The 14446-nt window shown below is 50.1% G+C and overlaps 1 protein-coding gene across 5 annotated transcripts in view; it reads right to left on the bottom strand.

Annotated features, from left to right (window-relative positions):
• Nucleotides 1-14446, bottom strand: part of ACSS2 (acyl-CoA synthetase short chain family member 2) — a 36945-nt gene that overhangs the window by 9705 nt on the left and 12794 nt on the right. For 4 of the 5 annotated variants that reach the window (XM_026076769.1, XM_026076766.1, XM_026076767.1 and 1 more), the window contains 6 exons: nt 7704-7795; nt 6776-6879; nt 6352-6424; nt 5465-5540; nt 2593-2707; nt 912-950 (listed from right to left, as the gene is read on the bottom strand). In XM_026076769.1, the coding sequence (XP_025932554.1) occupies nt 912-950; nt 2593-2707; nt 5465-5540; nt 6352-6424; nt 6776-6879; nt 7704-7795 (499 nt within the window). The remainder of the gene's footprint in view (nt 1-911; nt 951-2592; nt 2708-5464; nt 5541-6351; nt 6425-6775; nt 6880-7703; nt 7796-14446) is intronic. The other variant, XM_026076770.1, reaches the window with a different exon arrangement.

The raw sequence follows: 14446 nt of genomic DNA, 5'->3' as shown, positions 1-14446 counted from the left end.
GAGAAAGATTAAACCTCAAAAACCAGCTGTTGCTAACAGAAGCCTGCCCAAGTGACTATGGGCAAGCCCTGACTCTCTGGGTGCTCTGGTAGAGCACATGTGCTGGCTGGCCATTGCTTTATTCAGGCGGGTTCCTGAGGTCATAGCTCCAGGGAAGGTGTTAGCAGAGTCCACCCGCTGGGTCAGGCACTGAAGCTCCAGGCTTCCTGCCCGCAACACACAACAGCAGCTGGAAAGTTGCACGCAACTCCTGCCAATCTCATTACAAAGGGAAGCACGTCRTGAGAACTGCTTTTAAAAGGAAACAGATGAAATGTCATCGTAACCCTGGAAGCAGGGCACTGAATCCCAGTGGTTCTGCATTTCACCTTGTCAGCAAGTTCACATGCATTCAGATGTCTTTACAGAAGTGGATTGCCTCCAGCAGCAAAGTTGGTGCCACTGCATCAACACCAAAAACGCACAGAGCTCTGGCTGGACAGGCAAAGGGTGTCACTGACTCCAGGTCATACTCCACAGCTTCTTGTTGTCATAGAAAACGAGGGGGTTTGGACCAATCCTTCCAAAGAGGAAGCAGAAGACAGGCTATCAGCCCTAGCAGGCCCCAGCACATGTCCCCATGTTCTCCACAATCTGCTTCTCCTTCAAGAGGCCTCCAGCCCTTACAGCAACCACAGRAGCCTCAACCACATTCACTCACTGCTCTCACTCTGCTGGGCAAAAGGGACACAGACCCCCAGTGAGTGCAGCCAAGCAGCAAGTGATATCTATCGCTAACATGCAACTGCTGGTAACCCGATTAGGAAGACACGTGTGGCCGTGCAGAGTCAGAGCAGTTAGAAAGGTGGAGCGCTAGAGGGAAGCAGGGGGAGAGGCACTGAGAGGAAGAAGGCAGTGCTGCATGTAAATACCTTAGGATGGAGTCTCTGTGAGCTCTCAGTCTTTTTTTCCTGTTAAAAATCCACAAAGAGGGTGTGAAAGTCGAGAAGTGAAGGATCCACATCAGGCTTTGAGGGCAAGGAGTTGTACAGGGTGCTGGAAGATTGGCCTGGCAGGGCAAAAAGCCCTCTGATCCAGGGCCCCGAGCAGGAAATGCCCTCTGAGCGAAAGCCTTACCATTTCCATTGCATTCCCTGGATATGTGCCGCCTCCGCGGCAGGTCTCCGTAGGCCACCCCCCTGCACGCACACAACCAGTCGGGAACACAAGCACAGAGCAGGCAGACAGCCCGCTGGCCTCCGATGGCGCTCCACAAGCCACAGGCACAGAGAAAAGGCACTCACGAGGGAAAGCGATCTTTAATAAAGTGTCTGAACAAGAACAGCAGCAAGAACCGGAGGGTAACGCGCAGGCCCCCTCCAGCCTCCTCCTTCTCCTGGGACATTCTGCACAACAACCTCACATCACCAACAGCAACCAGCACAGGGGACAGGCTTCTCTGCAGCCTCCCGACCAAGAACATAGCATAAAAATGCTGGCCTGGTCCAGTTTTCCCACCCCTTAGCAGCTACCCTATCCTAGCAAGAGGAGGAGCAGAGGAGGCCAACGCAATATGCCCAGGTGGGCAAGGAAGAGACAACACCTCCCTAAAACTAATACAGCTGCTCAAGCAGAACTAACTCAAAGACACATAATCTGTTGTACTTGTTGTTCCAGGGATATGCACAGGCCATCCCTTTTGAAAGCACAGCCCAAAGCTCAGTCGAATGCACTTTCCAAATAAAACTCATTTCTGGGTAAGCACCAGCCTGAGCTTGCCATATCCCAGCACCTGGAACAGCTCAATGCACTGCTACGAGGTACCAAACATCTCTCTGCTCAGGCCTCTCTCTGCAAAGACTCAGGGCAACTGTCCAAGTTCAATCAACGGAGAGCACCTGTGCCCTCACCGGCTCTCACTAGCCATCACGGCACCCAATTCCACTGGTAAAGGAAGCACACACTTTCTGCTGGAGACCGTAAACAGTCTGAAAACAGTCATTTTCTATCAGATGGGGGCACTGGCTTGTCCAGAGGCAGACGGACGGTCCTGAGAGATAAAAACAAAAAACTGTGCCTTGCTAATGTCAGCTACACAGTAGCTGCACGATTTCAATCTTATGATTAGCTATTATCATGTTGTGGGGCTGTGTTGCATCCAGGCCACAAGTAGAAATCTCCTGTTTTTCCCTCCCACTTCCACTGTCACAGCTGCAGTGCAGGAAGACATGGCTCCTTGCACAATAGGGAAGATAGATATGGGAAAAAGAAGGAAAAGTCCTTCACTGGGCAGATGAAAACATGCACCTTGTCCTAGCTCTAGGGGCTTTGAGCCTTTGGAAAACATACCCTGCTGTGCTTTCAGGGGTCCGGTGGGCTGGAAGCTAGTGACGGTGTTAAAGGAAGCAGCAGGGAGAGGGTCTTGGAAAGAGACAGGAACCCTTTCTCACACTACTTGCAATGCAACAACAGGGAGGAGGGGAGGAAACAGGAACAGGAGTCAGAAAACAGGAGCATCCAGGGAAGCACTGCAGTGGTTCCACATCAGTTGATTTGCTGGGCTCAGACCCATACAAAAAGCACACCATCCTCCCATCATCCCCAAGAACATACCTGTATGTCCTGGCAGAGCCTTTTGAGAGGGGGAGACTTGCTGCATGTCCCATCCGCCACTAATTCTTCCCTCCCCAGGTGTTTGACCACGATGCACTTTTTCAAAGGGGAGCCCCTGTAAAGGGGGACGGAGTTATYGGATGAAGCTGCTCAGACAACAGCGGGCTAAGCCTGCCCTTCACATGTTCTACAAAATACACTGGAGGCAGAGAAGAGGCACCTGAGCTGCATTTGTTGAGCTASAGCTAATGCTGCCTGCGTGCCTGTGCCACTAACTCACTAAAAAGAGCTGCTCTGGCTGCAGCTCATGGAGGGAAGAGGCTGGATTCCCCCATAGCCACACAGCTCAGCATCTCAGCTGCACATCAGATGGGGTCTGACCACAGCTGCGCAGGAGGCCTCCAGTACCACCCCAACAGTCCGCAGGTACTTCAGTCATCTTCCCCCCACCGTCTTCCGTTTGCCTCCCCCCTACCTTGCTCAATCCCCCAGCTTCTGCCAACTTTTCTCCAGCGATTCTCCCGCCAGCAGGGGAAGAAGCCATTCCCACGTACCCAAAGCCCCCAGACAGGGGGAGGAGACATCAGGCCCATCAGCTCCTATCAGTGTGTCCTGCCATGGTGCAGAYCCCTAGCACCAAGAGGGTGCTGCGGACGTCGCATGCACTCCTGCCACCAGATACAGCAGCTCACAGGAGGAGGCACCTTTGTGTATTTTTCCAGTGCATCCACCAACAGGCACTTGCTGGAGTTCCCTAACAGTCCCGCTCCCTTTTCAAACAGCTCAGGCTTTGCCTACAACAAAAAGTGTCTTATATGACCAGCATCCCTCACTCTGGCAGTACTTTGTCTCACAGGCGACATGAACTTGCCAAACAGATCTTCAGGTCAGGCTGTGCTCATGACTGGAAGGGGCTCCCTGCTCACGTCAGCCCCACATCTGCGTGGAGCCCTTCAGGCTCCACACTCCTGCAGACTTGGCCGTGCAGACTTCAGGCCGACCACAAATTGCCAAGGGACACGAGCCCCAGCAACACTGCAGCACAGGCACAGAGCGTGGAGAAGAGGAGAGGTCTGTCCACAGCCTGCGAGGGATTTATGAGATAAAATCCCTAAGGGGAGAGCCCCACAGGAGTCTCTTATAATCCTCTGTTTGGAAGATGCCTTACAAACCCCAAGTTTGCCTGTCTGTGAGTACGAACGAGGCCTCCCATAGCACCCATGARATGTCAGGTGGCTGCTCCCATCTCGAGGTGTGACAAGCCATCCACCTTCAGAAAGAGGAAAGTCTTCCAAAAGGCTTCCAAAGCCAAACTATACATGGAAAAGAATGGCTTTTTGTCCCATTAATGGGGGATTAACAGAGCATATGCATGACAAAYAAAATGATCACATCTCCTTTCAACCCAGTCAGGGTACCACCACATTGTCTCCATCAGTCAATTACATCAGCTTTAATTCCCAAATCCAGGATAGCCTCTGTCCTGCCACATAACTACTTCTACAAACACAGAAGCTTGAGTTTAAAGTTCTTTGGAAGAATCTGAATTCCTAATGTGCAGAGTACGTGCCCTAAATTTGCATGTGACCTAACTTATAAAATCAGATTCACTCTCACGTAAGCTACACATTTTTCTCCCATCATTTGTGGGGTTCATGTTTGAGCAGAAAATTAGAYAATAGCTGATGTCTGTCAAAAACTTCATGCAAATCTGAAACACAAAGCTAAATATGTCCCTCCCAAAGTCTTCTTTGTACCAATGCTGATAAGAACCCCATGTGAGCGTTTACTCGCTATCCTGGCCTGTAATATAATGAGCATTCATTAAGGAGACTTCTAACTCCAGGGAACATCTTAAAGCCTCAGGCATTACTTAGAAATTTGAATGCAAACGTCTGGGTTACATTTCTGAATGTCAGCAACACTTGTCTATGAATCTGCTGCTTTTATCCTACCTTACCAAACCAGGAACACTTTGCCTGCTGCTCAGAAGGTTACAAAAAAATCCTGACCGGGATCTGTATGGTTTCCTCCCAAAGATTACCCCCTATTATGATCTGTATCTCTCTTATTCGTGCAGAAGCTAGAGCACCTGGAGGACACGGTTCGGGAGTGGAAGCATAAGGATCCAGACGTGGTCCTCTGGGTGCCCGTGACTGTGTGTGTAAGCCTGGTGAAGTCACTTCGCCGTGATTGTTTCCCTTTCTGTAAGATGTGATGGTAAAATCTGCCTGTCTCCTTATGGTTTACCAGTATCTCAGTGAAGATGCTTAAAAGAGTAAAACAGCTTAACCATATACCTGTGCCCAGCTAGGCACTGACCTCCTGGTGCACAYGCTGGTGCATTTCAACTGAAGTGCCTGATCCTGTCACACAGCTACTTCCCAAACTTGAAATATTTCTGGTTTATATCTCTGTTTYTCATTACTGTCAAATAAGCGACTTGTGGGCAAGATTTTAAGTCCCATCTCAACGTGCACCACGGCACTGTGTCAGATTCCTTGCAGCTCGCACAGAGGTGTGTTATCCCTCCCACTGCAACAGCTGCTGCTGCTGCAGGCACTGGGAGAGCTGCCATGGGCCATTGCAGARGGGCTGCTACAAGGGTGGTGGATAAGACAGTCTGTCTCCAGCAAATCCCATCATCCAGCATGTGGGCCTTCAGGTCAGAATGGACAAGAAAAAAGTTTAAAGAAAATATTTTTCAGATGAGGGAATCCATGCGTACATTACTTTGGAAAGGCTTATGAGCRCACAGCAGTTCATGTCTGACCTGCAGCAAAGTCTATCACCCTGTAACAATTTCCATTTCCATTTGTGCAGGAGTCAATTCCAGCAGAAATGCCCTTCTTACAGGAGAATCTGAACTTACTTGTCTTTACATTTCTGGAGGGCTTCATCTGCAATCTGCTTCAAGCTAATCAGCTTCTCCCCTCGATAAAAGGCATCTGCAAAACCCCAAGGAAAACATTAGAAGGGCTCCCCAGCCGAGGCATCCCGGGACAGCTGGAAACAGCAAAGCAGTTTCAGGAGGGCTGAGCAGAACTCATGGACCGGAGTGAGGGAAAGTAGGCAGGCAGCCACTGGGAAAGGTTTCCTAATAAGCCCTTTGGGCCCAGTGAAGCAAATGCCAAGAGAAATGGTGAAATTCCTTCTGTGGGAGAGGTCAAATTTAACCCAAGAAGTCTCTTGGGAATATTCTGTGGGGAATAATCTGACAAGGCCAGAACACAGACTGCAAAGTCTAATGGGTCCTTTCCATAGCACGGACCTATTAATAGTTACATCACCGTCACAGAAAACGGTTGGGGAAAAGGCAGTGGACTTGCACACAAATATTACCACTTTCTCAATCCTTTGCTTTACAAGGCTGAGAGTTACAATACGAACATTTCCTTGGAATTGGTGAGGGAGGGAATTTTCATATTCAGACTGCCCAATAAATGATGCATCTTGGAAACATCTGGCTTATTTTGAAGACAAACATGGATGAGACAGTTTCAGAAACATGTTATTAGCAGCTGGTGACAACATGCTTTACAGAACAAAGTGGGAGGGCTGCTTAAATACTTCAGTGCACATTCAAAGCGGAAAATAGTACTCAAGCACAGCTACAAACAGTTTATCTGCCTTACAGCAGCTCAGCTGAAGCACAGCCCTTCCTCCTCCAGATCCAAGTTCATTCAGCTTTTAAAATAAACACCTTTCAGACAGCCAAGAGTAACAGCCCAGGGTTGGGAGCCCAGAAGCACGTTTTACCTGCTGTAATGAGGAGCGAACAACCACAGTCAAGAATCCGCTCACAGAGAGAGTCTGCCGAGAAACCTGCAAACTGATGAACATCGCACAACGAAGTTAGGAAGTGACGGAACAGAAAACAGGAGCAGCTATGCAGTTCATCCAAGACAACCRATAGCACCAGGCATTGCTGGAAAGAGCTAAAGGAGCTGGAGACTTCCTAGAGACCTATCAGTGGGAGAGAGCAAAACCCCTGAAACATCATTCTACAGTCAAAGGCAGAAGAGGGCTAGGAAGCAGCACCTTAATTTAGCTTCCACCCATCTCATAGGCAGCACCCATCTTTCCAGCTCTCCCAGTTCCTCCCCCTGGCTCTTGCGATAACAGAGCTGCTATTCCCCGCAATAGCGCAGCATCGAGATCAACGCGCAACGCTTGTTCCTACCACAACGGAATGAAGAGCCCCGATCCTGGCACAGGCAAGCATGGCTACAACCAGCTCCAGGATCATTGGCATGTAGATGGAAATGCGGTCTCCTTTTTTCACACCTGTGGAGGGAAAATGAAAATGACATTTTTCCATGCTAATAACCTGTCAAAACAGCTGTGGATGCAAGTGTTATCTGCCCATCAGATGGCTAGTACCCAAGGCTCTATAACCATAATGAAAGAACAGGATATAGGAAGAAGCTAATGATTTTATTTCAACAATTACATGTACACAACAAAGCTTCATCTGGAGTTAGAGCTGAACAAGCCTCGAGTGTAACATCTCGGCAATCCAGGCAATAGCATGTGTCTGTAGGCATGAACTTCCACTGCCWTTTCCCAGCAATGACCACTTGGCCAAGGCAGACAGACTGGGAGAGCTCTGGCACCCGGCAACGTGAGGAGCATCATGCCAACAATGAAAGAGCAAGAAAATGAACAGAGTTCCAGGTTGTCCAGACACACTGGGTACACACTTTGCCTTTCAAACTCTACAGCTTGAAAAGATAACTCGTAAGATAACTGCAATGAACACTCCATGTTCCGATCAGACAGGGCCCCTGAAGGAGGTAGAAATGCAACCAGTGCAACCTGGAAAACCCCAGAGCAGGAAGTCCTGAGCACAGGTTCCTCCCCTGTGCAGCTTACACATCCAGCATTGATTAGCTTTCACAGACGGAGCTAGATATGAAACTGCAAAAGTGCTTTACAGAGGAAATCTGCATCTACCCYGCTTTACAACTATGGAAGCATAACAGAGAAGTGAAACATTTTGCCCAGAATTACTCAGGAAACTAGCCGTCGTGCAAAAAGCGGACCCAATCTCCAGAACCCGGTCTAATTCATCCCAACTATATAATACTCCTGTGATTCCAGTTGCGTACCTTGGCTGCGGAGAACATTGGCAAACTGACAGACTTTGTGCAGCAATTCATTGTATGTGATTTTTGCAGAATCCCCAGGCTCGTTCCCTTCCCTGGAAAAGCAAGGTAATATCTGTTAGCATAAGAGTATTACAAGGTAAGAGTGACTCTGCAAATTCAGAGGTCCTTACTGTTGGACAACATYTGTGTCCTCACCTGCCCTTCTGAGCAAAGAGTAACCAGAACCCAGAGACCCTATCTCAGACTAAGCTTCCCCAATAGCAGGAAATTTTAGTCCGAAATTCCCATCCCAATGTAGAATACTACATCTGAAAACAATCGAATTCATGCAGTGGATGTATGTAGTGTTTTCAGGGAGGGAAAAGAGAGGCGAGAAGGGGCTAACAGAACCAGAGCTAAGGGTGCGCACACTCAAGAGCAAGCCTGGATTTATGGTATGAGCACCCTTGCTCACACACATTTACGCCTGCAGACATGTCTGCATGAAACATTGGCCAATGTTGTCATGCAGCAACACCCAGCCCTTAAATACCTATCGCCTGAGGGACTGGAATGGGATGCCAAGGGCTGTCTTATTTTCCAAGGTCATATATAAATATACCCATGTACATTTGTAAGTGTCACGTCTGCTTTGTGCCACGCTCTCTGTGGTCCTCCACAAACCAGCTCTGGGCTTCAGCAACTGAGGTGCCAGTTCAGTGGGACCTTGACGTTGGCATTAGACACACACTGATGGGAAGAAGAGCCAAGAGCTGCACACAGAGATGGAAGAGAAATGGCACATCCCCAGGGAAATAGTGCGCTACTGAGGTAAAAACCAGCCAGATTTAACATGATACAACGCTTCAGCCATTGCAGAAACTCAGACATGCTGGGACTCGCAACGAATCAGAAGATTAACAAAGAGAATTTACAACGATTTCACACTAGGCAGAGCAGCAGTCTCCCACGCCTGGGATACACATTCCCAGCCCTCTCCCCAAGGCAGCCAGCACACAAACATTAGTGATCGATTAAAGAATCGGGGACTATCATCCTCAGCTGATAGTTCCTCTAGAAAAGCGTCCCCATGAGCACGTGCAGCCAAATGAAAAACTACACTACTTCTGGGAAGAAGCCAGTAGTACATCTATGCAGTCTCCCACCTTAGGACTGCAGCAAGACTCTGCCTAACTTGGGAACAGAAACCTCGCATCTCATAGTCCAGAGCATACGAAAATATTGACTGAACTCTATCTAAAACTAACCACTGCTCCTCCTCCCCCCCGAGCACAGACAGAAGGAGAGCTCTTCTGAAACAGAAATGCGTAAATGAACACCCTCACTTCTCATGCAGTTCCCCAGGAATAGCCATTTTGTGTCCCAATGACAGGACCAATGTGCTCGGACAGCAGATGCACTCCTCCAGGAAAGAGCAAGAGCTGGGGGAGGCCCACTGATACATGCTGTCCACTCCCTGCCCTGTGCGACAGGGGCCGCAGGACTGGTGGTTACACTCGGATCATCCTATTCAAAAGCCACTGCTGGATCTGCCCTTTACAAATCTGGCTCATCCCTTTCGATACCTATTCACACTTCTGGCTTCCACAGTGCTCTGTGGCAGTCAGACACCTGACCCCTGGTATCTGCACTGACACGCGCTGGGCAGCCCATCTTCTGACCAACGGCTCCTGAAAGGGGATTCCCTGCTTGATCCTTTAGGCAGGTTTGGCCCCTTGCAAGTCCGAAGAGGAGAGCAAAAAAAAGAATGCAAAGAGAAGGAAATGGGTGGGAATGAGAGCCAGCGCTGAGGGCAGGAGGTTCAGCTCCGGCCTCTCGACAGCTTCCTCTCTTTTCCCCTCACTGCTAAGAGCATCACTTCGAGTCCCCGCTTTGGGGGGGGTCTGATGCGCTTTGGGAGGACAGCRCAGGCGTCCCGCAGGGCCGACTCGCCGCCCGTCGACCCAGCGGTGCAACGCCTGCCGGAGGAAGGAGAGGACGGCTCCGCTTCGTGCGTTAAAGTCGGGAATCCCGCGACAGGAGCCGCTGGCAACGCGGTTATCCAGGGCAGCTTGGCTCCCTGCCTTGAACGTCAATTGGCCGCGTTTCCAATCGGTGCCTCCGCACCACGTTGCGGCAGAGCCTGCCCCTGCCCCGCTCCGCRCACCGCTCTCCCAGGGCGCCGACCCGCTTCAGGCCAGGGCGGTTGCTGCTGCGGCAAGACCAGCCGGTGGCGGGATGGCGACAGAGCCAACGGGGAGGGCGCCAGGGCGCAGCCTCCGCTCGCGGGGCCCAGGCCCGGCGCCCAACGGCGGCTGGGAAACCCCGGGCAGCCGCGGGGCGAGCGGCTCYGGCAGCCCGCCGCGCGGAGAGCCGCTCTGCCTGCCGGGCCTCACCGCGGTCCCACAGGCGGCACCCGCGAGGGGCACAGACCTGCCCGGCGCTGAGTCGCCGCTCCGCTCCCTGCTCTCCCGGGAGCGGGAAGCTGCTCTCGGTGCACCGGGTCCTCCTTGTCCTCCAAGAGGGAAAGGCAAGGCAGGGCACGCGCCCAGGCTCGTCCCTAAAGCCGGTGAGCACAGGGCACTGCCAAAAAAACAAAGAGCAGGAGAGCAAAGTCAAAGGGAAGTTAAAGCTTTTGCAAGGGTTTTCAGAGAGCTTCAAAAGTCCTTTCGCAGCTCTGTTTGCGTGACTGTGAAAGCGCTCCCCGAGCATCGACAGAGGGCACCTCGGGCTTCAGAGCAAAGAGTTCAGGTTTTAACATTATCTTTCCCTTAATGGAAAACGAGTCACGTCCACGTTTCTAAAGCAAAAGATGCCTAGTTACGCTGCAAGGACCTCCGAGCAGTCTCTCAAGAGCAAGTGCTTGTTTTAAGTCTCCCTACGTCTGAAAATAGTTTGGAGCCCCCACAGCTACACTCAGCAGATCACAAYAGCACTCAGAGATTACTCTGCCCTCTTCTCTGGCACACAAAAAAATAAAAAATAAAAAAWTATGTATTTTAGACRGGGCACTTGGAGGAATGCCCACAAGCACTCTTCAAAGAAAACAACTCTGCTTCAAAAATGAGCTTGCAAATCCCTGCAAGCAAAGTTCTGTGAGCGGCATCTACCCTTCAGTGCGCAGCAGATAAAAGCGAGAGCCATCGGKGCTGAGCGTCTCACAGGAACTAAGTGACTTGTCCAAACTCAATAGAAAAAAAAAAAAAAATCAGAGAAATAACATGAAAACATTACCAAAGTACTCACCTTAATACCTACAAAGTGCCCCATGGAATCCAAATGCACTCAAGTATATCTTTTTTAGGAGTTGCTGATGAAAACAGATGGCAGCCATATTGCTGTGACTGCTAGTGTGTGATCTCTGATCTAACAGCAAGCCTTCTTTTCAAAGTAAAAACCAGTTTTCAACTCCTCAGGCCTTCCAGATACAGAGTGGATGAAATATGTGGTGAAACACAGTTTGAGCCTGACGTTTTTCTCTTCTCCCTCAGACTGAATCCTGCATTTAACAATTGATAATCCAAATTTTACAATATTCCCTGGCAATGATAGAGATGTATTTGAGTTTTTTAGCACTCGAGAAGCCCAAGTTTTACATGCTCTACATTGCATGCATGCCTAACTCGAGAAATGCATTTTGCAACCATATGGTCTCAGATGACCACTCATCAACTACATAAATGCAAGTCCTCTAAACTAAACACACAGATGCACACTGGGGACCTTCCAACCCAGAGAGAACAGGCAGACTTTCTTCCGGGATCCAACACTTTGCCAAAAAAGACAAGTATCATGCAAAGATGATACCTTCTTCGCAGCCTTCAGCCATTCGTTACTAGGACCAGATAGCCAAAGATCCTCAGGAAGCACCACCACAGGGGGGTACAGGGTGGGAGTGCCACGCTCTGTACAAAATAAAAGCCCACACAATTTAATAAAGGAGGCACAGGCTCTGCAGAGTACTTAATAAACTGCTCCCTTCTGCCAACAGTCAAAACAACGACCTCCCCAGTTCTGAAGAGCCGCCACGATGAACACAAAACTCAGCGCACAGACCTCCTCTGGCYCTACCAGTGTCTCAGCAAGATAGAGCTATGTGGAAAGGTCAACCTGAGCAGGGGAGGAAGAAAACTGCAGATGGGAAACCTGAACAGTTACCACAGCTGTGGCGAAAACACTCCTTAGAGAAGGTTCATAGACCTACTGCCTGCTCAGCAGAGAGTTTTGGCCTTGGAGATGTAGAGCTGCAGCCATGTTTCACTTGATGCATGCACAGCAAAGGCTAAATCAAGGTTAAACCTCCCTGCAAGAGTGACCAAGCAGGCTAGGAAAAGTTTTAGTGTCACAGGTACACTATGCAGCAGGGAAAAACGGGTTGTAGCAGCAGCCGTGCATTTCTCGAGAGCTGCATTAACTTTCACATTGACCCTGTGAAGCAGCGGACACTGAAAAGCCAGATGATGGAAGAGGCAGGAGGAAGAAGGATGAGGAGAAGCAGCATGGGAAAAAGCAAAACTGTGGCCAGATGTGCTCTTGGGTATTTRCACCAGAGCGGGTTAAAAAGTTACCATGCTTTCCTCAAACACTGTAACCRGCTCCAGGACTTCCTTCCCAAGCACTGCTTTGCTTTATGTAACCAGGYCAGCCTGGGTTTTTTGGTGTTGCCCATCCAAGCAAGTTCAGTTCATTTTAACTGCTACTTCTCAACTACAGGATAAGAAGAAATAGGTAGAGGCAGTTACTTCTTAAACTGCTACAGCTCAGTGGCCAAGGAGAYGAACATTTCACAGAGCACCCAAAATGAACAGGTCAAGCTGACCCAAAAACGAAGGAGCAATGCTGCTCAGTTTGTGTCTTGCAACAGATTTCCAAAGAGTGATTATAACCTGTCTGAGCAGCAGATGAATGCAGCCTCCCTGTGCAATGCTCCCAGCACTGGTTAGAAGCGTGGGAAGCGCAGGTTGCATGAATGGTAATTACGGTTTTCTGGGTAATTGTCAGTGATAGCTGTGATTTACAAGGGTTATAATACCACTAAGAGAAGCTTCAGATTCTCAGGCAATCAATGCACATTAAGCGGAAAAATCATGCAAACGAAAGTGAACAAGCTACAGCACAAAGCTAAAGACTATCTGACCCCTGTGAATGCTCCCGCTGAGGAAGAAAGGGGCTGAAGATCGCTCAGCTTCCTCCTCTAAGCTCCTGTGACCATGCTGCTCTCAAATAAAAGCACTGACACAAATTTAACAAGCTTCTCCATGCCAGCATTCCCCTAGCAGGGCTGCCTCCCAGCTTTCCAAGATTGACAGCTGTCAGTTACCAAGGACAACTGGGGTTTGGGGCCAGGCAGAGTCCAGCACGGAGGCAGCAGCAGCATGGAGAAGTCCCAGGGAGATTGCTAGAGCTCCTCTTTTCTCTCCTTCCAGCCGGCTGGAGGAGGAGAGAGCAATAAAAGGTGGCTGAGCCTCGCTCCGAAGCCCCCGGCGCTGAACTCAAAGCAAACGCTCCAGGGATGCTCCCGGCAGCTGCAGCAGCCAGTCCCTTCGGGGATGTGGTGGGCAAGTTCTTGGAGTACAGCAAACAACCTCAAAGCTGTCAGGTTTCACTCTCCAATGAGCGGAGAGGCCACACCAGACCACCGAGCAGTAGTGTTTAATGCAGGGAAAAGGCTCTGCAATTGAGCCAGTGGGAAGAGCCCATAAGAAAACTGGGGCTCCCAGTTTGAAACAGGAAAGGGAAGAGTTAAAGGGTCCTTTCCCAGGTGATGATCAAGGTAAGCAACATAACAGAGAGAACTTGCACAGTGGAGAGGTGCGAAAAGCCTCCAGCTCAGCTGTAGCCACCGGGACCGTGGGAAAACCTGACTCCTCAATGTCGCTGGTGCCATCCAAAATAAAACGCAGGCAGAGCCCGAAGCCCCTTCTAAGCCTGGGCCCATGCCAGTGCCCGAGAGGTGCAGGATGGAGACCGCAGCTCCTGCTCCTCCAGCAGCTTGTCCCCAGAGCACGGACACGTGCAGGCCGAGCACCCTCCGCGCTGGGCGCCAGGGCGCTCCTTGCTCCTGCGCAAGGTCGCGGCGGGTGGCGGGCCAGCCCAGGGGCTTTCTGCTCCGGCCGGCGTCCAGAACGAGAGCGACTGAAACGCCAGGCAGAGCTCAGCTGGGCCAAGCTCCTTCCATCTGCAGAGCAGGTTCACGCGCCTGCCACGTGGGTAATAAAAGCCTCAGGCCTCTCGGGCACCTGCATGAGCACCCGCCAGCTGCGTGCTCAGCTAACACAGCTCACGGCTGCTCTCAAAGCTCTCCAGCGCCATTTGGCCTCCACTATTCTCAGAAGAGCCAGGAAACCTGCAGCCTGAAGACGGGTTTGGGCAGAGACAGCTTGTGGGTTTGGTAACTACAGCTGCTGAGATTAAAAAAAGGACGACTTCTCCCTCCACACCTGGCCTTGCTTATGCCATCTGACACCAAAAAGGCATTTGAGTAGGAAGAGCCCTTTAAAATCTGTCCTTGAAGAAACAGATTTAGGTTGAAATGTGAAATCTGGTGGGACCAGCTGTACAAAATAATCAGAAAAAGACACCATTTTACTGGAAAAAAAAGTATATATTTGCTGGCACATGGATTGTTCAATATGCAAATGTTCATAAACAGACTGCCCAAAGTGGAAGCGTTTTCCAGCAGGAGTTTTGCACAGATGACTCCAGGAAAAAGCTAGTAGGGCTAAAATGGGTGAAAAAACTTCATGAGAACATTTCATAATAGC

This window comes from Apteryx rowi, unplaced genomic scaffold (assembly GCF_003343035.1).
Source record: "Apteryx rowi isolate R43461 unplaced genomic scaffold, aptRow1 scaffold_44, whole genome shotgun sequence".
Lineage (NCBI taxonomy): Eukaryota > Metazoa > Chordata > Aves > Apterygiformes > Apterygidae > Apteryx > Apteryx rowi.
This window is presented reverse-complemented; position numbering and strand designations above follow the sequence as displayed.